Source organism: Sturnira hondurensis, unplaced genomic scaffold (genome assembly GCF_014824575.4).
Source record: "Sturnira hondurensis isolate 20B ecotype Veracruz unplaced genomic scaffold, ASM1482457v3 Scaffold0020489, whole genome shotgun sequence".
Taxonomy (NCBI): domain Eukaryota; kingdom Metazoa; phylum Chordata; class Mammalia; order Chiroptera; family Phyllostomidae; genus Sturnira; species Sturnira hondurensis.
The window spans coordinates 133,276-160,438 of NW_028093120.1; the positions used below are offsets into that span (position 1 = coordinate 133,276).

Sequence of the window (27,163 nt, forward strand, 5' to 3'; positions counted from 1 at the left end):
GATTTGAGAGAGAGAAGAAGGGAGGAAGAGAAGGAGGGAGAAAGAGAGAGAGAGTGAGAAAGAGAGAGGGAGAGAGAAAGAGAAAGAGAGAAAGAAGGGAAGAGAAACACCACTGTGAGGGAGAAACATTCACCAGCTGCCTCCTGTATGCACCCTGACCGGGATGGAACCCACAATCTTTCGGTGTACAGGATGACATTCCAACCAACTGAGCCACCTGAGCAGGGCAATACATTCTTTTCTTGTAAAATCAAAGTAAATCAAGCATATAGAGTGGGCTTGGATTTGCAGAGAAATTTATGGGAAAAAATTCTTTGGAGAGAGCTGGTACCCCCTCCCCATTTAGATGAGAAGTGTGAGGTTCTATATCTTCATCTCAAACCTAACCAAGGAGCTTCCTTGAGAGCTTGATATATGTCCTCTGGGGCCCGGGGACACAGTGGACAGGTCTGCTTGGCTCTAGAGGAGCCTAAGGAGACCCAATGACTAAACACAATATGGTATCCTGGATGGGATTCTGCTCACAGCAAGCACTCTGCCTCCATGAAGCAGCAGACAGCTTGTTCTCAGCAAGAGAGGCAACAAAACCTCAGAAAGGGACTGAACCCCAGGGCTTTCTCACATTAAACACCACTGTTGTTTTGTTTTGTTTTTCAAAGTGCATCCAACATTGCATGTATCTTATTTACGCCTTCCGTAACCACTCCTTGAAATGAGAGCAAGTGGTGGGGCAGAGGATGGGGGACAAGCACACAGAGATGCCAAAGCAAGGTGCTGACATGATCCCACAGCAGCCAGCGCATCTTCCACCACCTTCAAGCAACCTCCTAAGACAGTGGTTGCTCAAGACCTAACCTTCTCAGTTTCCCACCAGCCCACCAGCCCACTCTGGCACAGCTCCCATTACCCTGGAGCCCAGAGCCTGCACAGAGGCTCACAGGCCCCAGAGGCACATCATGACCAGCCTGGGGCACTGTGGACTAGCTGAGGTCTGCCTGTGCCAGCTGTACTGTTTGCCTTGGCAGCCTGCCATGGGCAGGCAAGCAGGGCACCAGCAATCTGGGAGGGTCACTTAGGGCTTGTTTGGAAGTAGCTTTTCACCAGAACTAAGCTCACAAGGCAGCATGGGGTCCTGCCTCTATTACAACCAAGGCCTCATTGGCCACGGAGCTACAAGGGGTCTTGGAACAGTCAAGCACTTCCCAGAGGATGTAATCCAAGCACCGGTTTTTAGGACAGTTAACAGGTTTTATCCAAAAAGCATCTCATAATCAAGGAAATTTATAAAACATTGGATTTGAAACATATTAAGATCCTTTTCCATACGTCCTATCAGAACCTAATCTCCAGGAAGGAGTACTTCCCCAATTTTGCCGTGTGTTTGTTAGCTGAGCCTCGGTTTCCTCATCTGCTGTGTAGAAATAGTAATGTCCACCTTGGAGAATTGCCATAAAGATGAATGAGATCATGAGCTCACAAACATTCAGTACTGTATCTCACATAGTAGGTGTCTGCAAATCTCAGTTCCCTTCTCCTCTGCTTTTAATTTTTCTTTCAAATTTTCTCTGAGGCTCGGTAAATTACCCCTACGTACAACCTTCTGTGAAATGACTTAAAATCACTTTCCCAGGTTGTAGATGGCATCAGGGTAATGATGTACACAACGAAGGCTCCTGCTCAGCTCATCTGGTGGCACAGGGGGATCCCAGGCCCAATAGGGCAGACATCCTGGTCCACACGGGAATGTGGTACACAATACGCACTGCTAGTGGGAGACCGGCTCTCAAGGCCTGAGTGGCAGCTCACCTCCTCCGGAATCACCATGGGACAAATGGAGCCCCAGTTGATACACAGCACAGATCCCTAATCACGAGAGAGGGGACTTGGCAGCCAGCTCAATGGGAGAAGCACCACACTGAGTCTGAGGTGTCCAGTTGGCTCTTTGCCACCTCAGTGTTTGCGCTGCCTCAGCTGTAACATGCAGGGGTGTGGGCAGGGGCTCCCCGTGCTCGCTTCGTCTAACCTGTGTGGATCGCCCTTTTAGAAGTAACTGAGTGTGGCCTAGTTACACATCTCAGAGCACAGTCCACACACCCAAAATGACTTTACTGGGGCTGGAACAACTCACAATAAAGTACTCATTGCAGCACATTGAAAAGACTTAAGTTTGACAAAATTCACGTTCACAAATACAAATCACTTTTTGCTCTGAGGCATGTAGGGGACAAGGGGAGAGGGGCAGACAAGGTACAGGTGGGAAACAGTCCTAATGGGCCTGCAGTGAGTGTCCTTCCCCCCAAAAGCCTTCCCTGTGACTCGGCCGTACTTCTAGATGCCGTGAGAGAGGGGGCAAAGTTAACTGACATTGTGGCTCTGCTACCCACTCTCTTCCCGGTTCATAGTTTCCATGGCAGCATTAGGACAAGATTCTCGACACTACAGAGACAACAGGCACAGACGAGCCAGCCATTTGGCCAGAAAAAGTCCATTGGGGGATCCTGACGGGCTCGGAAAGCACTCTCTGCTCCATGAAAGCCACCTTTTTACCACTGTTCAGAAGATGATTCCTCAAACTTTATATCCTGAACTTTCCAAACATCCTCATGAATAGAAGAGTCTAACAAAATACACTCTTGGTTCATTCTAGGGAAGCAAGTGATAGGACCAAATTCAGGTTCCATTAGCCATGAGACCTAAGTGAGCCGTGAACAAACCTCTTCCCCCCAAACCTCGGTTTTCCCCTTAGCTCCGTATCCGTGCTTTGCTCCCTGGGTCTGCCTGGTGCTAGAAGGAAACCTAAAACCAGCGACAGTGGCAATTGTGAGGGTCGGTGAATCAAGCTCTATTCTGCCTGACACGTCTCTCTTCTGCGTGACACAGTGAGTCACTCGGGACCAGAAGGCAGGTGATGAAAATTCTCAGTCTCTGGAATGAGATTTCTCTGGCAGGTTGAGTCCTTAAGGATTATCCGGATGCCACAGGTCTCTGTAAGTGACGCGTGACCTGCCAGGATGACGGCGACAGCAAAGAGGCCTCATTATTCAGACAACACAGAGAAATGGCCTGTGTACGCAACTCGGGAGGGGCGGGGCGAGGTGTCTAAACACAATGATTCCCAGCATGTTGAAGGCCTGCTCCCTCATCCCCTGTGAAAGCAGGACAACGTTTCCCACCTCCTGCTCTGTGTGATTGCAGGAGAAAAGGACATACTCCTCGTGGATGAGTTTTGTTCCCTGGCTCATCACAATGGCTGCCATCTGAGAAGAGGTAATTCAGCCAGGCCCCTCACCACTGACTACAGATGAAGGCAGTCTGTCCACTCCATGACAGTCTTCTCCTTGGGTTCCTCTCCTACCTCTCCTCACTCTCCTGGTGGACACTATTCCTGGGAGAGACACTCCAGAGTTCTCTGCTCTGCCCCTGTAGCTCTGCATGGGAAAGTGCAATTCATAATGAAATGAAAAGTGCACACACAAAAGAAAACTTGCAAATAAACCCACAGCTAACAACTTATCACAGTTGGTGGGAGAAGGGGATGATTTTCATTTTCTTCTTTGTGCTTTTCTGAATCTTCCAAAGTTTTAATAATCATTTTCCTTTTTTGTGGATGTTATTAAAGAACCAAATTGGTCCTTTCTTGTCACATATCAGGACAAGCCACAACAGAATTCTGATCCGTCCTGGTCCAACGACTTCAGAAAGTGAGGTGTAAAAACCTCCAGGCTAGCTCTGGCTCCCTAACCTTGCACTGGCCAATGAACCTTCTCCAAACACAGTTCTGTGCATCTGGGTCAGCCACACCCAGGGTATGAATCAGGTGTCCTTTAATGGATGCTCAGTGGCAGGGAGGGTGGTGAGGCAGCTTCCTGACTCAGCCTCCATCTGCGCTGAAGTTGTCCTGTTCTCTGGCTCAGTGAACCAGGCTGATATGCCTCATAATGTTTCTGAATTCATAACGTTAAGGAATTCATAAACATGTGTCTAGTTGGTAGGTGCCTTTTAGTTTTTACATCAAACATGGCTTAGGAAGCTAAGCGGGTTCCTAAGAATTCAAGAGTCCTACAGCTGCTGCAGGAACTCGTTTCCAGCATGATGAAGGGCACGTATGAGAGGACAGGCTCTTCCAGGCCCTGCCTTCAGGCCCTTTCCCAGTCTCCACTGGAGACAGAGCCCTNAGGAATTCATAAACATGTGTCTAGTTGGTAGGTGCCTTTTAGTTTTTACATCAAACATGGCTTAGGAAGCTAAGCGGGTTCCTAAGAATTCAAGAGTCCTACAGCTGCTGTAGGAACTCGTTTCCAGCATGATGAAGGGCACGTATGAGAGGACAGGCTCTTCCAGGCCCTGCCTTCAGGCCCTTTCCCAGTCTCCACTGGAGACAGAGCCCTGCCCCTGCCTCTTCCCAACCATCTAACTCATCACCACGATGGGTTCCGCAGACGACAGGTATGTCTTCCCCGACTGCAGCTGGGGGGAGGGCAGGAGGCTGTTGGCTACTGGAGACCTCCAGCCATTGCCCTTCTCAGTCCAAGCCACCCTGAAGGAAGGGACTGGGGAGGGTGGCTGCTCCTCCTGAGGCTTGGGCAGCCTCTGGCACATGCTCAGTAATGCCTTCAGCTCCACTCTGAAGTTCTCGTTAAGCCAGCAGTAGATGAAGGGGTTGTAGCAGGTGCTACTCATGGCAAACCAATGGAAGATGAAGTAGAGGGCATTGTTGGCGTGGATGACCTTGCTGGACAGGAGAAGGACATAGCAGTTGAGGGGGAACCAGCAGAGGGCAAAGAGGACCACCACCAGCATCAGCATCTTGATGGTCTTCTTCTTCTTGCGCCGCAGGGCCAGGTACTGCTCTGTGGTCACATCGCCAATCGTGTTGCACAGCCACAGCTTCTTGGCCACACGGGCATAGGCCACAGAGATGATGAAGAGGGGGAGGATGTAAAGCAGGATGAAGGTGGCCAAGTCCAGGTACTTCCAGAAGAGGTCAGCTGGCTCAGGGAAGTCCGGCAGGCACAGGGAGCGGACACTGTCCTTGCTGGAACGAGGGAAGAGGGAGAGAGAGACACAGAGACAGAGAGAGAAGGAGGGGCCGCAATTAGTCTGGAAAGGCCTCGGCCCCAGAAGCACTAGCCTCCCCTCCGCTGGGCCTTTGGTACATCCGTTCCAGCACTTTTGATGCTGCAGCCTAATTATCTGGTTACATTTCTGGGGTTCCCACTAGGCTGGGAGTTCTATAAAGAGAAGGAATAGACCTGGATCTCTCTGTGTCCTCTTAACGTTGTATCACCGCTAGCCCATAATAGAGACCGAGAAAATATCTGTTCAGTAAATGAATGCAACGCTAGTGTTCTTCATGTTAGAACCAACTCGTCCTGGGAGCACAACGCATCCAGGAATTCCCCATTGGACCACCTATTCCCATTGTAGAGGGGAACTAAGGAATGGGCCAAAGTACACGATGGGTCTTGATGATGGAAGTAGAAATACCAGAATAACATACTTATTTTCTATGCAACCTACTCAGTCCTCTTCAAGCTTTTTAGGAATCTTCACATGGGTTGGAAAACCCAGAGCTGGTGTTCTAAGAATATGCGGGTTATACCTTCCAGTTCCCTTTCCCATCAGATCTGAACACCGGTCTTGGTGGGTGTAAAAGGAGAGAAAGTGACACTGAAGCTGGCCTCACAGCTCTGTAGTGTGTGGGCTCATTTCAAACAAGGTAAAAAAAAAAAAAAAGAACATGCAGGTTATGACCTGCTGAATGAGGAGGTGCAAGCCACCCACATGGGGCAGCGGGCAGCTCCCTGGGTCTCCAGGCTCCCATTTTGGGGAACTGAAAAAACCCTGGGTCATTTTAAAGGCATTATTTCAATACATTCACACCAAGGAAGTAAAGTCACAAGATTCTGGACTTACAAATCCCAGAACAGGGGTGCAGTGAGCCGGCGGAAGGGCAGTCCTCCCCCCAGGTCATCAGCCAGCAGGAGACAGAGAGCAGGGCAGTAAACACCTAGTACAAGGCGGCAGAGGGAGCAGTCACTCATTTTTTGCAGGCTCACCTCTGGGGGGTCATTTTAAAAGGTGCCCCTGGAAAAGCAATGCAAGACTTTGTGGCGGGATCCTCAGCTCCGGTCCTTATCCAAACGTCCAGACTCCATGTGAGAAGGTTCTCAGACTGTAAAATACCTGGGTAGCAACTCACACTGGCTGTTTTCTTATCACACCACGTGCCTGTTGCTCTTGTGATAGTGATGATGGCCATCACTAGCGAAAGAAAGACAGAACTCTCCTTGCTTTCATTAGTGGGGGAAAAATAGCCCCCCATGTGTGAAGGCAGATGGGGAGTCCGCTGGCCGGTGGGTTTGGGGGTGTGTCTCATCCCTGTATCCTAGAATCCAGGTGGGAGCCTTTCAGGTGAGTTGAAATCAGCCTTCAGAGTTTGTTCTCTTGACTCTGCTTGTGTCACAGGAGAGTGTGTGTTTGTTTCAGGTGGGGCAGCACATGGCCACTGGGGGACACACAAGCAGTTCCCCCCCAGATCCCCTCAGACCTGCTTTACCTGTCTAGAGTGCTAGGCCCAGAGCTCCTGCCTACCCTCCCAAAAATAGCTGGTCCCTGTGACCTTCTTAGGTGCCTAGGACTATCCCAGAGCTGCTGAAGAAGACACTTCCCACAGATCCACTAAGAGCCTGAGGGCGTTTGACCGAGGGAGGCCTGGAAATGAAAGCCCAGCTCCAGCGGCCTCACAGCTGGCAAACTGTCACCAGAGCTCCCTGAGGAGCGAGCTGCAGCTTCCTCCCAAATCACACCCTTCCTGAAGCTCTCCCACCGCCTCGTGAACCCCCGCCCCACCCCCCACTCCCCACTTCCTCTAAAAATCACAGGCACAATGGCCTTCCTTTATTTCAAGGTTTCTTTCTAAGGAACCTCATCTAAAACTACTATGAACTGACAAAAATCACTCCAAGCTCATTCATTCATTCAGTAAATATGGGTTCAGGGCTTGTTATATGGGGACAGGGAAGTTAGGTGCTAGGGACACCGAAGCAGCAAAATCAGAAATGGGGCCAGCTCTCCCCAACCTGACAATCTAGTGGGGGTGCTCACCTTTATAAACCAGTAGCACACACGAGTGCTTACACTTAAAAAAACTGGGTGCCTTGAAAGAAATTCCCACTCTGTGAGAGCGTGTGAGAAAGAAACCTGGATGGGAGGAGGCAGAGCATCCTGCCCCAGACACACAGATACATATTTTGTTTGTAGGTTGTACAAGAGAATTTAAACAACCCCACTTAAGGAAGACCCGGTGATTTCAAAGCTTCGTCTGTGAGAGTATGTGCTCCCTGTGACAGCAGCTAATCAATACTGCTTTGACCTTGAAGGCCAACAGATCAGAGAATAAGGAGGAAGCTAAAGTTGTTAAGAAGGAAAGACAAGAAAGAGCAGAAAAAAATGCAGAGAAGAGAAAGTGAGAGAGGCAGAGAGCACAGCTCGTGCATCAGGCACTGGCAACTCTGAGACTGAGGGAGGGCTCCACTCCCCTCTGCCAAAGTCCCCCCACAGCCCAGGCTGCTCCCTACTAGTTGATCTCACCTGTACTTGAAGGTAAATAGTTTCTGGCAGATAGCATGTGGGAGTGAAAAGAAGGTAGCCAAGGTCCAGATGACTGCAATGTAGATGATGCCTTTGGTGATGGAGATCCGGGGTTTTAACGGATGCATAATGACCTGGAAAACAAGCAAACTGCACCACTGGCTGAAGAAGTTTTGAATCAAATGAGAAATCCAGATGATGCGTCACACTAAAGCATGTAAGTTTTATTCATAAGGAAAAGTGCCCATTAATTTATTATTGAGCTCCTGATTTATTATTACACCGCCCTGCAGCCCACCTCCAGGGGTGGGAAGATGTCATCTGGACTCAGAGACTCCAGGCTGTCCAAATGCCTCTTGAAGGTCCTATGTGGCAGGACCAGAGTACAGTGAGGGGGTGAGGAGGGACAAAAGGAAGGGGTCTGCTTTCAGGACACCCACAGCCCCACAGCAAGGCTGGCAGAGGACCAGACCAGCCTTGGCCAGCCTTCACCTCCAGATCTGATCTCATCTCCCTGGGATTCTAGACCCCTTAGGTTACAAAGGGCTCCAAGAGGGTCTGAGGGTGACAGTCATGGTGGGCAGACTCTCACCACTGATCGTGGGAAGCTGCACTGACAATTACCGGGAGGTTCACAGCACTGCTTATAAAAGCCATCACTAAAACTGCAAGGGGCCCCAGCTTTCCCAGGCGTGTAATAAAGCCAGTGTTACAGGCTTCAGGCTGAAAAGCATCTTGTTGCTACTATTTGCCAACTGGTTGTTCTAAAAGTTTAAAAAAACAGGAATTTAACAGCATCCTCACGCTAAGATTAGAATCATTATGTCTTGAATAAGGCAGTTTGGGACAGGTGAGTCCAGGGTCAAGGGAAGAGGTCACAAAAGTGGCTGCCACCACCTCGGGACCCCAAGCCAAGACACACTGGATATTCTGCATGTGTCCTCCCAAATTTTTCTCCATGTTTTTTAAGGTTTTAGAGGAGGAAGTAACTAGGCTTTAGAAGCAGCCCAGCACCACTCTGGACTTTGCCATCTTTGCCCCTCACACTCCTTTGCTGTTCAAGTCAGTGAAGGAAGTGGAAGCTTGGGTCAGAGGCCCAAGACACTGCTCAAAGACTCCACTGGCTTTGGGACTGGGCCCCATGTTCCAGTACATGTCACAGCCACGTGGTCGGTGTGGGCAAGACTTCCCCTGTTCCTCAGACCCACCTCTACAAAGGTCAACTCTCAGTTAGCTGTGCACCCACAGGCCAGGCAAAGGCAGTCCAGAGTCCTTCTTGCTGAATTAAGGGAGAAGGTTAAGAAAAGGCAGGAAACATTTGTGTGCAAACATTTGCACCAAAGCATCTGCAATATAAATGTCAAAATGATGGCACTGCAAGGGTCTGCCAAGTCCAGTTCCTCATCAGACACATGAACGTCGTCTAAAACACCCCTTTCAGACCTTGCATCAATATGACATAAAACTCACTGCCTCCCCAGGCAGCTTTGTGCACCTTCAAACACTTCTTTTAGAAAACTCTCCCTCGTATTAAGCTGCATCTCTGAATCTGCATCTTGAAGCCTCCTGTCTTTTAGTCCTTGTGGCACCTTGGAGCTACGCAGAACAAATCCTCTCTCTTTGTCCTGGTGGCCCTTATGATATTAGCCTGTAGGTGTCCTTGAGCCTTCTCAGAGCAGGGTGAACTATTAATCAGAGCATGCGCATGGAGCCCGACAGACCTCAGTCCTAACCCTAGCTTCAGCATTCGCCAGGCATGTGATCTTGTAAAAGTTCCGTATGCACTTTTCTGAGCCTCCATTCCTTGATTCAGCAGAGACCCAAGTATACAGCATGGGTTCGTTGAGCTCTTTAGTGTAAGACGCCTGCCATCGAGCCGTCCTCTTCTGGGATGGACACTCTAAGGTCCTCTTCAGTTCCCTTCACCACATCCCCTGATGCGTGTCCAGTGGGGCAGGCCTGTCCCAGCCCAATGCCTGCTGATGCCCCCGGTTGCCCTAGATTGTTTTCCTCCTCAACAGCTTGGGCAATGGAGTACCCATATCTCAGCCAGGAGCCCTGTCTCCAACCTACAGTGATTTACCACTCTCTTTTCATCTGTGATTTTCCAGGTTTGCCTATCTACCCATAAAGCACGTTCATTAATTTCTGAGATGCTGGCAACAAGGCCAATTTTTTGCAGCACCTAGCACAAAGAGATTAATATACCTAACCTAATCACTCATACTGGTGAATGAGACAAACGCATTCATGGGAAAATGGGCCAAAATACTGTCTTAAGGACCCCACACCCCGCTGGACAACCAAGGCAGAGAGGGAAGGACAGGGCGCTGGGAGTAGGGACCCTCACCTGGTGGCGGTTCACGGCAATGGCTGTCAGGGTCAGTACTGAGACGTGCAGGGAGCAGTACTGGGCGAAGCGGCTGACGTGGCACATGCCCTTCCCGAACACCCACGTGCTGTTCACAAAGCGGACCTGGAAACAAGTCCACCGAAATGAGGAGACAGACTCAGACAGCCTCCACCCAACCCTGTGGTCTCTGTGGAACATGCCTTGGAGGCCTCTTCCACCTCCCTCTGTTAGTCTTCACAGCTGAACTGAGGGTCACCCATGATTTCTCTAGCATGACTCATTGATGATTATTCAATTAAACAAACTCTAATCATGTGGCTGGGTCCAGGCACCGTTAGGTGCCAGGAGAGCGTGGAAAAGACATGGGCTTTGGCTTCAGTTCCAAGGTCATGGCCCCAGTGAAGTCTGCCATCATCTCTCACCTGGACTGTTACAGCCTCACTTCAGCTTTCCTTGCCCTCCAGTCTTGTCCCCTTGTAACTCGGCCTTCCTGCCTCTATATGTTTCTAGTTGTGTGACTTCGAGCAAGGTATGTCATCTCTCTGAGCTTAATTTTCCTCATTCATAAAAAAAAATTAAGGCTTAAAAATCTCAACCTTGTAGGCTTATATAAGGGTTAAGTGTTTTAAACATCAATAAAGGGTGGAACACGTGTTTGGCAGACGGCTAGAAAGATATTATTAGAAATAAATAGTAACTATTTTTTAAAGATTTTATTTATTTTTAGAGAGATGGGAAGGGAGGGAGAAAGAGAGAGAGAGAAACATCAATGTGTGGTTGCCTCTCACACAGCCCCCACTGGGGACCTGGCCCGCAACCCAGGCATGTGCCCTGACTGGGAATTGAACTGGTGACCCTTTGGTTCGCAGCCCGCGCTCAATCCACTGAGCGACACCAGCCAGGGCAAAAATAGTAACTATTTTTAAATAAAATAAAATGAAAATCTGGCTAGTGTGGCTCAGTGGATTGAGTGCTGGCCTGCAAACCAAAGGGTTGCAGGTTCATTTCCCAGTCAGGAAAACGCCTGAGTTGTGGGCCAGGTCCCCCCAGTCGGGGGGCACGTGAGAGGCAACCACACATTGATGTTTCTTTCTTTCTCCCTCCCTTCTCTCTAACAAATAAATAAATAAAATTTAAAAAAGAAAAAAAATAGTAGCTATTTTTATGGCAATAATTAGTTAATTCTTGGCCTACATTAGTTCAGAATAATGGGGAAGACACACTGAAAATTTACAGCACAGCACATGGGCTATGCTCTCAAATGTTGGCTAAGCAGGCCCTGCAATATATTGTTTGGGAAGCAGAGCCAGAGGCCTGAAGATGTATGGGCAGGGGCAGGATCAGATGCGGGGTGGTGGGGGAGAAAGGGAAGACAAGCCCCCTGGGACAGTGCAAGGCTTTAGGGGCAGGTCTGGGCCCCATCGCACATCATCCAGGGCTATTTGCTCGCTCTGTCATGCTTGAGCAGCTCCTGTGAGTAACGTCCCATGTCCAAGACAGGGAAAGCATTGATTCTGATAACGGAGCTTCCATTCTGGGCAAAAGAGGGCTCAAGTACCTTGGGTAAAAAACAGAAGGTACTTAATGCCCTAGAGAAGGCTCCGGCAAAGGGGACTGGGGCCACCAGGCAGGGCAGGAGTGGACAGAGACAGAAAAATGATAGAAATAAACACAGCAAGTCAGCCCAACAGAAGAACACTGTGTGGTTTACGGCAGAGTGTTTACCACTTATACCTGTCACCTTGAGCAATGCACTTAGGCCCCATGAGTCTCACTTTCCTCATCTATAAAATGGGGCTAACCCTCTTCACATGCTTGTTAGGAAAATCAAACAAGAGATGCCACCTACAACATAGGTACAACAGTCCCTACCTAGTCCATAGCACTGCCAACAGTCGTTCTTATGACATGAGACATTTGAGATAAGCTTTAAAGGACATGTAGGATTTGCACATGTGGAAGATGTCCTGAAGTCAGGACATCTTATCCAGTGGAGAAGACTGGCAAGTTTTAGAAGACCCTCCTCTCAGCACTTTCACTCTCCCTGGTTGCCAGCACCTTGGAAGCTCTGATGGGAGTTTGGAGTGGGATAGGTACATGGGTCAGGTTGAAGGCCACATTGCCTTGGATCAACCCAGAAATGGTGCTTTCAGGACCTTGGCATCCCCTCTCTCAGAGGAGACCCCCAGGGCAGGGGTTGCCAGCTCTTGGCTGCAGCCTGGCCTGGGGTCGTCGCCTCCCTCCTCTCCCATCCTCATGTCTGTTACATAGCTAGCCGTGAATCCTGCTCTGGGAAGCAGCACAAGTTCATGCCCTGGAGTCCTCCAGTTCCCAGCCTGGGTGGCCAGGCCAAACCCAGCACTGCAGATTATCAGGTCAGAAGCCAACCAGAAGTCAAGGGGAGTCAGAGATGCACTCTCTCGTGCTTCAAGGCAGCAGAGGGAGTGGGAAGGAGGGAGGCAAGGGTATTTGGAAGCCCCTTTGTCCTTGGCTAGTGCCTAGAGGATCCTGAGTGGCCAAGAATCCTTTACATGTAGGCTGAAAGGAGGACAGGGAAAGGCCATGGTTCGCAGTAGTAGAAGCTTAACATGGTCCAAGAGTGGTGACTTAGTGGACTTGAGTCAGGGGAAGTAATTCTCATTCTGGCTCTGCGAATTTTTAGTCAAGTGACCTTGGACAAGAGATTGAATATCTCTGGACCTTAGTTTCCTCATCTGCAAAATGTGAATAATGTTTTCATAAGTGAGGACAAGAGAACGAATGTAGTTTAAAAATGTGACAAAGACAGAGTGAGAATCAGATACGGAAAGACATGAAGAGCTGCTACTTTAGTAACAACTCAAATTCTACAAACTGTTATTCTACATATTGAAAAAGCTCGTGCTACAGAAGCATACGATTTAGCTGTCATCATCATTGCTCAGTCAAAGCTCTCATAGTCTCAAATCATCCATGAGCACCCCACTCACAAGTCACAGAGGGACAAAAATGACACTACGAATGCCCAGCAGCCAAAGCTCGGAGAGGAGGCTCACCCACCACCCGTGTGCAGACGCCCAAGGCCAGCTCCAGCTCTGGGGCCCAATCCCTTCCCCAGCACACACTTCATGCACAGCGACACTGGCAAAGCGCAGGAGAGAAATGTAAAGAAGCGGTCTAGGAAAATGAATGTAAGGTTCCATTAACAATTAGCAATCGTTTGATATTTCAGCTATGGCAGAAAGCAGCATCCCAGAGGGGGGTGCATTTAATGGACTGCACTCTGGTGAAGGACAGGTAGGTAATCTAACCAACTCTGCTGACATTTCGAGAGGATCTGATTTACTGCTCAATTATCAAACAAGCTCATGCACAGTGACATTAAAATTAAATAGGAAATGATCATTCATTCACAACTGGCTGCAGACACTAAAATCATTAACCCAATGTCACCAGCTGCAGAAGCTCTGGCTTAGAAGGTAGGAGAGAGGGAGAGGCAGGGAGAGGGAGGAGGAGAAGGAGAGGGAGAGGGAACACAAGAAACGTCAGAGAGAAAGAGAGAAAGGGAGAAAGGTAAAGAGAGAGACAAGGACAGGCAAACAGAGGCACAGAAAGGAAAAAAGATGAAGACAGAGAGAGACACAAAAGAGAGGTGAAGAAAGACAGACTGACAAAGGGACAGAAAAACAGGAGTTGAGAAATTAGAAATGAGAGGGCTGGAGAGAAAAGAGACTAAGGGAGATTAAGACAGGAAGACAGGCGGAAAGAAGAGGGAGAGGGCGCTGAGAAAGGAGGAGGGAAGTAGTGGTGGCCCGGTGGAGGGTGGGCAAACAGGGAAGGACGGAGCCAGGAGAAAGAATTGAGAGCTAAGGCGCAGAGAGCGAGCTCGGAGCCGGCCCAGCCCCGGCCTTACCAAAGTGAAGGGAGTGTTCAGGAGCGTGATCATTAGGTCAGCGACGGCCAGGTTGACGATGAAGAGGCTAGTGGCAGAGTGCATTCGCTGGTTCTTGAAGATGACATGACAGACCAGGACGTTGCCAAAGAGCGAGAAGATGATAATGAAGGAGTAAGCCACAATAAGCAGGGCTTTCACCGTGGGGTTCTGGGACTGGGCTCCGTAGCGCCGCCGGCCCACAAAGTTTTGCCAGTCGGAGAAGGTGTAGTTGTTCCAGAAGTGCGAGGCGTTGGGTGCGGCCAGGGTCGCCGCCAGGCCCAGGTCGTCCGCCTGGCCCTCCGTGGCTCCCACCAAGGGGAGGAGGAGCAGCACCCAGTGAGGGACCATTTTGCAGGAGCCACCCGCCCGGGCTGCGCCCTCTGGGTGTCCCCGCCTGGCTCCAGTGAGGGACCCTGGGCCTCTCAGCGCCTGGGGGGGCGCCCTCTCGCTGCTGGCCTCCAGCCCCGAAACCGCAGGCTCGGGCTGGTGCCGCACTTTTATGTCCCTGCGCCTCCACCGATTGGGCAGCGCGGAGTCTCTGGCAACCGACAGTGACGCGCTCCTGCTCGGCGAGCTCCGAGGCTGCTCCCCCACCCCCAGCGGGCTCCCACTCGAAGACTAGAACTCCGGCAGAATGTCCAAGCCAGGTTCCCTAAAGTGCACTCGTCTGCTCGGGTTCTGCTTAAGCCTCGTTCTTGTAAAGGGAGCAGGCGGAAGCTATCCTGGGGGAAGTTGGGATGGTAAGGGGCACAGGGCAAAGATCCTGTCTGCCCACCACGGGGCATCCTGTTCAGAGACAAGGATAAACTCCACTGGTTTGCGTCTGAGCTTTAGCCCCGGCACGATTCCCGTGCTGAGGTGGATCCCTGAGTCCTGGCGGCTCTGGGTTCATTCTTCCTCCAAGACACTTCAGTGACCAGACTTCAGCTGTGCGGAGGAGCTTAAGCTTTGTTTCCTTCCACACAGACTTAATGTGGGAAGCTGTTTTTCAAGGAAACTCTACAAAGCAGGAAACTCTTTGGACAGGTTCAAAGAATCCAAAGAGAAAGGTGGCCATGTGCCCACTTCTTCACTAATGGTAAGTTTTCTGCCATAGAAGTTTTTGAAGATGTAGTCAGGGATATCACCCATGTGGGGTTTTTTGTTGTTGTTCCCCATCTACTTTTCCAGGAAATCTTGATGTCTTATCTGTCTTCACTCCCAGTGTGAGGTCTCTGTCCCACCACTCTCCTACCTGATCCTGTGGCATCAGGGTCAAACCCAGCTTTGTCACTTCCTACCTGTAAAATCCTGGAAAGTTATGCAACTTTACTGGCCCTGGTGAAGGCCAGTATATGTGGGGTTTTCAGAGACCCCTGTATGGATCCCCCACCACACTACCTTTGCACTCTGGTACTACAGTACAGTTGTTGGTTAACTATTTATAAACACCCCTGGTAGACTCTTCCTATTGTCATTTTACCCAACTGAGCGGTGCCATTGGGCGTGGACTCCATCAAAGGATTCAAGCCTGTGTGTCCACCTGGCCCAGGGGAAAGCCTGCACCTTTGTCCCACCTAAACCCAAGTACAGTCCCCTCCCACCAAAGTCCTCTTTTCCCACTGGGCCATAAGGGGAAGCCCACCCATCTCTCACTTTGCAACTTTTCCAGAAAGTTAGACATCAGCTTTTGTACCCCCTCAAACTGCAGGGACACAGGTCAAGCTGTCCTATTCCTGAGTCATTAGAAAATGGTTTGATTAAGTGTTACTACAGTAAAATACAAGGTGTACTTATCCATGTATGAGGGAGTCAGGAAAGTCTTTCTAGAGGAAGTGACCAGCAAGAGATTGTTAAGTCATGGAGGAGGCGGCAGAGGGAGGAAGATGGAGTACCCTGTCAGGAAGGAATCGTGGTACCTGCAAAGACACGGGGTGACTGTGAGGATGACACATTCACCAACTGTGGGAGGATAATGAAGATAGCGTGTCCTGCAAGGAGATGAATGGAGAGAGGCCCAGAGAGGGAGGTGGGGGCTTGAACAAGGAGGGCTCCACAAGAATCTGAATGATTTGCAGAGGGCAATGGCAATTCACAGAAGGGCTGTAAATAGAGACTGACAAGATAGATTTGCATTTTAGAAAGAACACTGCAGCAACTTAAAGGAGGACAGAGCAGGGCTGAGGCAGGAAGCTGGAAGCCTGAGTAACCCAGGGGAGTGGGTGAGACCTAAATCAAGTTGCTAGGAAGGGGAGGAGCAAGGTGGACAGAGATCGAAGGAAGGGGTCATGGTGATTGCTAAGTTCAGTCTGAAGTCAAACACGAAAACTATGAAAGATCTAACTTTGACCTCAACCCCTCCTAGAGGTTTGAGCCTATCTTTATTTTATCAGCAAGTTCAAAGAAGTCCACCCTTGTCTCATTCTTCACTTCACATTCACTCTTTAACCACCTAGGTTTGAGGGAAGAGGATGGCAAGCAGAAGTCCTCCACTTCTGCTGGTGGACCTGGCAGGTGCCACGGAATTATGTGGTTAGGAAAGGGGATTATGTGACTGAACCTGGGAGAAGGGATGGGGTGCCAGGCAGATGAAATAATAGGTATTTATCTATAGGCAGTAAACCAAGAAATGCTTCAAACACGTAATTCAAGAGCTTGGGTAGATTGGATGGTTCATCAAGATGGCTTAGCAACATCTGGGGAAGGCAAGGCTAGAATGTAACAGTAATTTAGAAAACAGAATCCTCGTGGCTTGAATTGTGCCCCGTGTCAGAAAGAATGTATTGGCAGAAGAGGGCTGGTCAGCATCAAGCACAGAGAAAAAAAAATCCAAGGTAAGTAAGCATACTGTGGACCACTTAAATAATGATTTAGCTTCGATTCCTTGCCTAATCATTGTAGGTTCCCATCTTGCAGGTGTGAGGGCCAGGTGCCAGAAACTTCCTCTGAAAGAAAAGGTACCATATTCTAGTTCCTGGCTTTCTGCGCAAGCAAACCCTGAGACAAAGATTCTAGTACAAGGGTTTATTTGGAGGGGAAGGCAAGTCCTAGTAGGAGATTGGAAAAGTGAGACAAGGGAGGGAAGGAGAACTGAGTGAACAAAGAAGGGAAGTGTTCTGTCATGCCAACTGCCACTGTGGGTGACTGGAGCTTAACCCTGCTGGGAACACCAGTGTAAAGTATACACATCAGCTATCCAAGCCAAGTGAGGGAGCTGAGAGAGCTACACACCAACTCCTGTCAATCACAGAAGGCTGCCCCGCTCACCCCCAGGTATGATAAATTCTCCTACACTCCTAGGTTAGTATGGAGGTAGCTTAAATGGGCTCCAGAAAAAAGAGAAGGCACTCAAGCACATAAATACTGGTGCTGGCAGTAGGAAGTTGAACTGCAGTGCAGAATAGTTAGTTAGAACATACTGAGAATGACCAAAGTCTACAATCACTTCTTCTTCCTCTTTCCCAAGCATTCATCTGCTCTCTGCTCAACCTAGTCCTCATGCGTTTCCAGCCCAGCTCACCGTCCCCAACATAACCTGAACTGCTAGGACAACCCAGTAATTAATGAAACAAGAACATTCCCCACCGCCACCATCAACCCCACACAAAGACTGTTACTAAAACAAGTTTCTTCCTCGGAGGCTTCATTGGTCTTGCAACATTACCATTGCTGTTACTAAGGAGATTGGGGAAGGCACAAAGCCGCTCTCACAGAATGAAACAGCTCCTTCTTTTGTGCCTTCTGAATAAAACCAAGGACACTGTGTGGAGTCAGTGTGTGCCAAATAGTAACTATGCATATTTCTGTCTTTGATAATAGTCACACGTATTGAACATACCAGAGAATATAGAGAGTAGTGTTTAACTCTTTCAAATGAACTTGAAAAAAGAAAAATAATAAATCACTTCACAAATATTATAATGAAAACTAGAAGAAGAATTGTAGAAGAATAATATCACACAGAGGCCTTAGAAAGAGGTGTTTCTGACAGCTTCACCATATCAACATTCCAGGCACCACAAGCAATTGCTAATTTGACACCAATATTGTTTCCTGAGAAATTAAAACCTCAGCATCCACCGCCATTCTTCTCTGGTGTCAATCACAGTGGCAGACAGAGGACAAAAAGGAGCAATTAGCAGCATGCCAGGCACTCAACAGTCACTCAGAGTTTGTGTTAATGGCAAAAGTAAGTCATCATACTGAACTTACAAATGAACCAAGTAGCCCTGAGCCATAAAGCATGGCTGAAGATATTCCCAACTGCAATAAAAACACAAAGTGTATGGGCAGGTTATGCTAGGCACTGGTTTCCAAATGTCAGTATACTGGAGCCATTAGGTAAAAAAGATATAGTTAGGATAAGCGAAAGGAAGTATGCCCAAACTCCATCTTACCATTTGTGGCTTCAGAGTTTTTTGTAATTTGCCTGAACTTACTCTGCATTTTACATAGCAAGTTTTATAAATGGAGGTATGGCTCTTGGACCAAGGCATCAACAGCCCACTTAACACGTAATATGGGTAAATGGAAGCATTAGTTGTACCACAGAACTGTGAATTAGGTGTTGGTGCTCTGGGATGCTGTTCTCCATTATCTGCTCCTCTTAAATTAAATGTCCCCCCGGATGAGCTCAGCCACCTCCACTGGTTGAACCATCACTCACCAATGAATGACTCCAAGGTCTGTATCTCTACTTACTTTTGTTGAAAGCTCCAGATCAATATTATATATCCAACTGTTGAATGGATATTTTCACCTGGAATATCCCCACACTTAAAATTCAGGAAGCTCCAAACTAAACTCATTATACCCTACTCTTCCTCACTTTCTTATACTTGCTCCTTTTTTTTCTTCTCTTGTTCACCATGGTTAAAATCTTGGGGTCCTCCCACAGCCCACCAACATCATGATGTATTTGAAGATGCTCTAGAACTGTCTTGAACCATCCTTTCCCCCACCCCCAGGGCCAGAAAAACTCTCCTTCATTCTTTTTTTCTTTTTAAATATATTTTATTGATTATACCACTACAGTTGTTCTATTCCCCCCCTTCATTCCCCTCCACCCTGCACACCCCTCCCCCACCATTCTCCCCCCCTTAGTTTATAATGTGTCTCAAGTTTAGATTCTATATTTCCCCTAATATTCTTGCCCTCCCCCCTATCTATTTTCTACCTACCATCTATGCTATTTTCTGTACCTTCCTCCTCCTTCTCCTCCTCCCTCTCTCCTGTTGCTAACCTTCCATGTGTTCTTCATTTCTATGGTTCCACTCCTGATCTAGCTGTTCTCTTGGTTTGCTTTTGTTTTAGGCGTGGTTGTTAATAACTGTGAGTTTGCTGTCCTTTCACTGTTCATGTTTTTCATCTTCTTTTTCTTAGATAAGTCCCTTTAGCATTTCATATAATAAGGGCTTGGTGATGATGAACTCCTTGAACTTGACCTTATCTGAGGAGCACTTTATCTGTCCTTCCATTCTAAATGAAAGTTTTGCTGGATAAAGCAATCTTGGATGTAGGTCTTTGGATTTCACTTGGAATACTTGTTTCCAGCCCCTTCTTGCCTGTAAGGTCTCTTTTGAGAAATCCGCTGACTGCCTGATGGGTACTCCTTTGTAAGTGACTGTCCCCTTATCTCTTGCTGCTTCCAGGATTCTGTCCTTCATTTGAATCTTGGCTAATGTAATGATGATGTGCCTTGGTGTGTTCCTTCTTGGGTCCAGCTTCTTTGGGACTCTCTTAGCTTCCTGGATTTCCTGGAAGTCTATTTCCTTTGCCACACTGGGGAAGTTCTCCTTTATTATTTGTTCAAATAAGTTTTCCACTCATGGCTGTTTCTTTCCCCCTTCTGGTACCCCTATAATCCAGATGTTGGAACGTTTAAAGATGTCCTGGAGGTTCCTAAGCCTCTCCTCATTTTTTTGAATTCTCATTTCTTCATTCCTTTCTGGTTGTATGTTTCGTTCTTCCTTCTGGTCCATTCCATTGATTTGAGTCCCAGTTTCCTTTCCATCACTATTGGTTTCCTGGACATCTCCCTTCATTTCAATTAGTTTAGCCTTCATATGTTCCTCTAATTTGTGACTATAATCCACCAGTTCTGTGAGCATCCTGATAAACAGTGTCTTGAATTGTGCTTCTGAGAGGCTGGCAATCTCTCGGTCACTTAGAGTTATGGGCTCTGGGGCTTTGAGTTCGTCTTGCGCCATCTTTTGGGCTGTTCGTGCCTGTTCCATAGCAGGAGCAGAGACCTAGGTGTTCACCAGAGCAGGGCAACTCAGTTGCTGGGTTGTGAGACTGTATGTGGGGGCGGGGTCAAAGAGGAACAATGGCATCCTGTCTGCCGCCTCCTGCCGCGGCCCCCACAGGTGGCCGGTGCTGCAGCTGCCACCGTCACCTGGGCCCGTGCATTTTGTCCCACTGCACGCAAGTGTGCCACCGTGGTCAGCCCTCCACCACTAGGTTCGCCCCCTGGGGCCTGCGTGGTCTGTCTCACTGTGCACGAATGTGCAACCACAGTNGTTCTTCCTTCTGGTCCATTCCATTGATTTGAGTCCCAGTTTCCTTTCCATCACTATTGGTTTCCTGGACATCTCCCTTCATTTCAATTAGTTTAGCCTTCATATGTTCCTCTAATTTGTGACTATAATCTACCAGTTCTGTGAGCATCCTGATAAACAGTGTCTTGAATTGTGCTTCTGAGAGGCTGGCAATCTCTCGGTCACTTAGAGTTATGGGCTCTGGGACTTTGAGTTCTTCTTGCGCCATCTTTTGGGCTGTTCGTGCCTGTTACGTATCAGGAGCAGAGCCCTAGGTGTTCACCAGAGCAGGGCAACTAAGTCGCTGGGTTGTGAGGCTGTATGTGGGGGCGGGGTCAAAGAGGAACAATGGCGTCCCGTCTGCCACCTCCTGCCGCAGCCCCCACAGGTGGCCGGTGCTGCAGCTGCCACCGTCACCTGGGCCCGCGCATTTCGTCCCACTGCACGCAAGTGTGCCACCGTGGTCAGCCCTCCACCACTGGGTTCGCCCCCTGGGGCCTGTGTGGTCCGTCTCACTGTGCATGAATGTGCAACCACAGTCAGTCTGCCCCACACCCTGACTAGGTCCAGGCTACTTGCGTGCCTAGGTCTGGGGATCTTTTCTGCCTGACCCTGCTCCACTGCTGGCTCCGCCCCTCTTACCGTCCTGGTTGAACAGTTAGTTGTTGTTGGACTTCTGTATAATTCAATTGCCTGTTCTCTGTCTTTGTTCTCCAAATCTTTGTTGTATTCAAACTTGGTTGTGGGAGAAGGCACAGTGTTTCCACCTATGCCTCCATCTTGGCGAAGTCTCTCCTTCATTCTTTAGGACCCAGTTCAAGCGTTGTGAGGACTTCTCAGCCCCTTGACTGAGCCCCACTACGTGAGGTAGTGAGGTCAGTGTCCCCGAATCTACTCATCTAAAAGTGCTTCTGTAACATGTGATGGTTCTCTGGTGTTCAAAGTTGTACAGTATTTGCGACTTATCTTTAGTGTTGCCCACTAAACTGTCAGCTCTTCCAGGCCAGGAATGCTCTTACACCTCCTGTTACTGCCCAGAGCCTCACAGAGTCGTCATACAGGGGAGACGGCAATATCGGGGCAGAGACCGTGCACCTGGATTCAGACAACCTGGGATGTAAGTCTAATTCAGAATACTCCTTTTTCTCTCTAGTAGGATTCTGAGATCTATCTAAATTTTAATCATTTAAAATTATATAAACTTCCATCTTCTAAATTCCATGTAAAACCCATCTTCTGTGAAAATTGTAGTTTCTGACTCTGTTCCTCATTAAACGCTTAAAATGAGAATTTTTTCATGAGTTCTCTCAGGGGACAAAGAGAAGATGATATAGATCCTCTGATGGGGAGAACCATAAAATTAGTGTTTCAAGGAGATTTTCTGAAATCCTATAGGTTGAGTCGTAATTCTTAGCAACAGTTCTAATTCTATATTCTTAATTGCTATTGAGCTATTTTTCTTCTCCTTTGTTTCTGCTGTGTGCCTTGTTTCAAATCAGTTCCTCAGAAAAAGATAATTAAGCATGATATTTAAGCTACTTGATTCATACTGCATCTTATTGAAGCAGGAACCATTAATGTTTTTTTTAACAATGGTAAGTGGAAATTTTGTTAAAAATTATTTCTAGAAAGCATCACTGGATCTGCAACCCATTTGCACAGGATGTAAGCAATAGCTATCAGCAATCTTTTACTGTTTTGAAAAATGCTTTAATATGTTTTTTTTTTAATTACTACTTGAGGCCATTAGTTTTGAGCACCAAAAAAGACAAGCTGCCTATTCTCATGTTAATTTTATGGTGCTTCTATGTTATAAAGTTCATGCTCTGATAAAGACAAATTCTAGCAATTACAGTTGGGATTTCAGTTTGCAGGCAGTGGAACAGAGGAAGTCTGTGGTGTTTGAAATATGGTGATCATACCTCTCTGAGGGAAAAACTGCACAATGAGGTAACAAGTAGGATCCAAAGGTAAAAGTCAGATCTTGACCAACCAGACTATTAAAAAAATATATATCACTAAGGAGTCACACGCTGGCTTCTCCAAGATGGCAGCCACGAAGATGGTTGTGGCTCAGAAATGGCTGCAGAGACCGCAGTGGCTCCTTCTAGGGATTCCTGAGGCCACATTTGTAGAAGATGTGAGTTCCTTAATGCTACAGGCTGTAGGCCTGGGAATGAGACTGTGGATACAGTACTAAAGAAGCTGCAGGAGCAGTACCAGAGTATAAATTTATGGAATTCAACCTTACTCCAAAGAAAAGGAGGCTAAAAGGTCGGATTCATAAAATTAGGCTGACTTTAGAAATTCTAAAATACATGTGGAAGACGAGTCCGCCAATTCACTGGAGTCCAGATTCTTAATGGCAGGCAGCCTGTATTGCAAAGCTTCAGCTCCTCCTACCGATAAAGTGTGTCTGTGGTTGGGCGCTAATGCAGTGCTTGAATAGAATATCGATGAAGCTTGGGCGTTGTTGGAAAAGAATTTATCAACTGCCACAAAGAACCTTGATTCTCTTGAGGAAGACCTTGACTTTTGGGGCGATCATTTTACTACCACCAAAGTCATTATGGCCAGGTTTATAGTTGGGACATAGAGAGAAGAAACAAAGATGATTCTACCAATAACAAAGCATAATACAGGCAAGTAAAAATGCGGTTCTGTTTTCCAGTCATGTTCTTTTAAATACTCCAAAGTTTATGCTTAAAGGTTGATATAACTTTTAATAATTTTTAACAGTAAGAATGATAATTAAAGCATTTTAAAAAGATACATACCTTTTAATTTATTTATAAAAACAAAATTAGTTTCAAATACTTCACAGAATTAGCAGTATTTTTTTTCTCATTTCCAACAAAGTAAGTGCTGCTTTCGACATTTCTTTGTTTGTCAGAACAAAAGTCTTAGCTGAAACAGCTGAAGACTGACATGCGCTATGAAGGGTGAACTCTGAACACTTTAGCAGTTTGCTTTTTTTGTATTGGTTGATATTACTCTCCTCTCACTTCATGTGGTTAAGCCAGTTTAGAGTAAAGTCAGTTCAATATGTGCAAACTTGTTTTCTTTAATACATGTGGGGCTTTATGGTCTTCTGTTACAGTTATTTGTCTCAGGTAAATGGAGTTTCATGAATTACTGCATAGCCAGTAACTATTCATTATAATATTCTGTACTTTCCAAGAAATAGTCATCTGCCTTTCCAAATCTTAAGAGAGTTATTGAGACAATACGCTCCTTACCAGCTGTAAGTGCAGAGTGCCTTTACAATGCCAGCATAAAGGAGATTTCAGCCAACAGGAAATGAGAAAATTACTCAAAATTCTTGACTAAGGTGAATTTGTATTTCTTAGTAGTTCTCTAAAGCAGCTGAAGAGAAACATTAAAATACATGTACATCTGCAATGGTTGAAAATACTTGTGAGCATTTTTATTCACAATAAAACCTCATGGGAATAGTGAAAAACCCCCATGGAAAGCTATCGATACAGTGGATACTAGTGGGTGACAGAGTTTGATAATAACACAAATGTATTATTACATCTCCGTGTAGTAAAAAGTATAGTTACACAATGTTTTGTACTTGCATTTCATGATATTAAAATGGTGAAGTTAAAACGGAAAAAATACCATTAAGGATATCATAAAAACCTGAAATTAGGGGCAAAGTAATAAAATCTAACCGTGTGAGAAAAATGACTGTACCATTTATAGTATACCTACAAATTTAATAGCTAAATAAAAGATCTCAGCAGCAAGTAACTTCTGGCAAGGCTGTGGACCCCTGCCTGGGCCTGACGGTTCCTCCTGAGCTGACCTGCACCACGGCCTTCCCATCCCACACCACCCAACCACGACTGACATCCACCTCTCCCATCAGATGGAGCTCCCTGGAGTGCAGGCGGTCTGCTCTTTTCATCTGTTAAATCAAGCCTAGCATGGTACCTGGCACAGAGCAGGCTCTGACTAAGTATTTAATGCATGTAAACTTAATTACTAAAGTCTTTTTAAGAAAAAAATTCCAAAGCACTCAGAACTAACACAGAGCTACTAATTTCTCATCCCTCCTTGGCAATGGAAGTATCTCTGATAAACGCACCTGGCTGCCTCCTGCAGTAAGAGGATAGGGTATAAATTTATGAAGCCAGCAGTTCCACTTCCTCTCTGCCAATAGTCTCCTGGTAAACAATAAAAAATTGTCATCCAGGTTACATCAGCTCAGTCGGCTGATCAGAACAGTGACCCACCTCTGACAGAACTATAATAAGGGACCTGTTATAGGTAAAGATGGGCTGTAAGCCACTTTTTTCCCTAAGTATAAATGGTATTTGTAAAATAACACAAAAGATCAAAATAATAAAAATCCTTACAATCCTGCTATTAAGATTCTGGTGTGTTTCCTTTAAATCTTTTCACATAATTTAAATGAGCTGTTATCAGTTTTGTGGCCTGCTTACATTGTTCTCAGAGCATTTGTCTGTGTTACTAAATTTTTCTCCAAAGTTCCCATGAAACTTTTACTAAAAGTTTCAGCTTGGTGGCTGCAGATTTTTGTCTCATGCAGTACCACAGCACAGCATATTCTTTACTGCAATAAATGCTTGATAAAATCATATTTTGACATAAATATTTTTAGAGTTCTACATAGAAATATAGTATAATAAACTCACATGTACCCATCCTCCAGCTCCAATCCATTTTCGCTCCCCTGGCCTGGGTTATTTTGAAGCAAATTTCAGACACTGTATAATTGTATCATTTAACTTGATAGTAATATGGAGTACATCATGTATGTGATATACAGTATATTACATATACTCTATTTTTTAACCAAATATTCATTCAGTCGTAGAGAAATCTTCGAACACATTTCTAATTCTCTCCCTAGGACAGAGTCTAAAAACAGAATTCCGGGTAAATGAGATGAAAATGTTTTAGGACTCATGGTAATTTTGCCAGATTGCTTGCAAAAAGGATATATCTATCTATACTGCCCCCCACAACACGAAAGCACCTCTTCACTGCACTCTAAACCAGTCATTTATTTGACTTTTTGAACTACATTACAAAAGGCTCCTTTCCATGACTTTTGAGGTTTACAACTCATCGCCCAGAAGCTAATGGTGAGATATCTGAGGAGTCAGTCGCAGCCGGGCTCAGTCCCCAGCCAGGAGAGCCATGTGACTCGTGCTAGTCAGTTTCGGAGCATCTGCTTCCTAATTCAGTAAAGATACTGAATTAGGTATCTATTACCTAATAGATAATATTAGGTAATATTATGGTGGTAGTTAAAATATAATAATGTCTATGAAGGGCTTAGTACAATCCTGGCAAACAAACAGTTCAATAAATGGTATATTTCNACTTTTTGAACTACATTACAAAAGGCTCCTTTCCATGACTTTTGAGGTTTACAACTCATCGCCCAGAAGCTAATGGTGAGATATCTGAGGAGTCAGTCGCAGCCGGGCTCAGTCCCCAGCCAGGAGAGCCATGTGACTCGTGCTAGTCAGTTTCGGAGCATCTGCTTCCTAATTCAGTAAAGATACTTACCACACAGGATTTTGTGGTAGTTAAAATATAATAATGTCTATGAAGGGCTTAGTACAATCCTGGCAAGCAAACAGTTCAATAAATGGTATATTTCTTTTAGACTAAAAGTTCTGTGAGGTTACGTCTATTGTGGGTTTTTGGTTTTTGGTTTTTTTGGCCTTTGCTTAGTGCCTGGTACATAGTGGGCACTCAATATCGAAAGAATGAGAGAATTCTATCTTGACAGTTTAAAATGGTATGTCATTTAAGTTAATTTAGTTACTAATAAAGTCTTAGGGCTTGTTAGCTGTTTGTATTTCTGGTCTGTCATTTTTTAACTCACGTCCTTTGGCTGTACAACAAGGCAATTTATCAGTTTTACCAAATCTTTAAATATGACCAACTTAGTATGCAAAAAGTTCACGTAATAATTTATTGTAAAGGAACATAGTAGCTATATTCACAAATATATGTGTACATATTATATATTACATATATTTTTCTTTATGCTGTTAAGTATTTTGGGGTTCCCTGTCATTTTTTTTATGATCAGAAGAAAACTATGAAATGTGATTTGGGAAAAAAACAAAAAACGGAAATATTTAATAGTGATTTGGGAAGTCACTATTAAACAGATTTTTGGTTCATTGACACATTAAACTTACTAAATCAATCCTGAGAATCCCAGTGGAAGCCTATTCTCAGTCTACTGTCTATTATAAGTTTAATCTAAACTAACTGGAAGCCATCTGAATTTTCAATATCCTTAAGTACTTGGTCAACAGGTCACTCATGTTTACTACTCATTGTTTACTCTGAATCCTTGCAGACCTCTGAGAGGTCTCTCTCCAAAAGAAAGCCCCCTCCTGGGTTACCCGGCCTGGGCCAATCACCAACTTTACACCCGGCTCACATTCTGCCTTGCACGTGGCCCTCCATTTCTGTACGGTCCCTGTTCAGAGGCGTTTTTTGTTACGTCAGGACATGCCTCGGTTAAGGGAGACAGTACAGTGATGAGGAAAGGCAGAGGTTTGGATTCTGATAGAATTAGATTTCATTCTCAGCTCTACCATTTATTACTGTGTGATCTTATGCTTAAGCCTTACTTATAAAAAAAATAATAGTGCTTACTCTATAGTGTTGTCCTGAGAATTACATAAAGATAGCATAGATGTACATACCTTAGCCTGGCATGGAATAGCAATTCAATAAACAACGCTCTCCTTCATTTTCCTCCTTTCCTCAGTCCCTTCACAG

General features: G+C 46.3%; 1 protein-coding gene, 1 non-coding gene and 1 pseudogene across 2 annotated transcripts; 2 read left to right on the forward strand and 1 right to left on the reverse strand.

The window, feature by feature from the left end:
* Positions 1-4,302: 4,302 nt before the first annotated feature.
* GPR83 (G protein-coupled receptor 83) lies at positions 4,303-14,263 on the reverse strand. Its single transcript, XM_037029775.1, has 4 exons — positions 13,839-14,263; positions 9,944-10,069; positions 7,594-7,727; positions 4,303-5,035 (listed from the first exon to the last, which is right to left on the reverse strand). The coding sequence occupies exons 1-4, from the start codon at positions 14,205-14,207 to the stop codon at positions 4,411-4,413; spliced, it is 1,254 nt and encodes a 417-aa protein (XP_036885670.1). The 5' UTR covers positions 14,208-14,263; the 3' UTR covers positions 4,303-4,410.
* Positions 5,601-5,720, forward strand: LOC118975730 (small nucleolar RNA SNORA61). The gene has a single exon (XR_005064121.1). It is a non-coding gene; the product is annotated as a small nucleolar RNA SNORA61 (small nucleolar RNA).
* A 3,755-nt stretch (positions 14,264-18,018) lies between the features above and the next one.
* LOC118975710 (prefoldin subunit 3-like) lies at positions 18,019-23,014 on the forward strand (annotated as a pseudogene).
* The last annotated feature ends 4,149 nt before the right edge of the window (positions 23,015-27,163 follow it).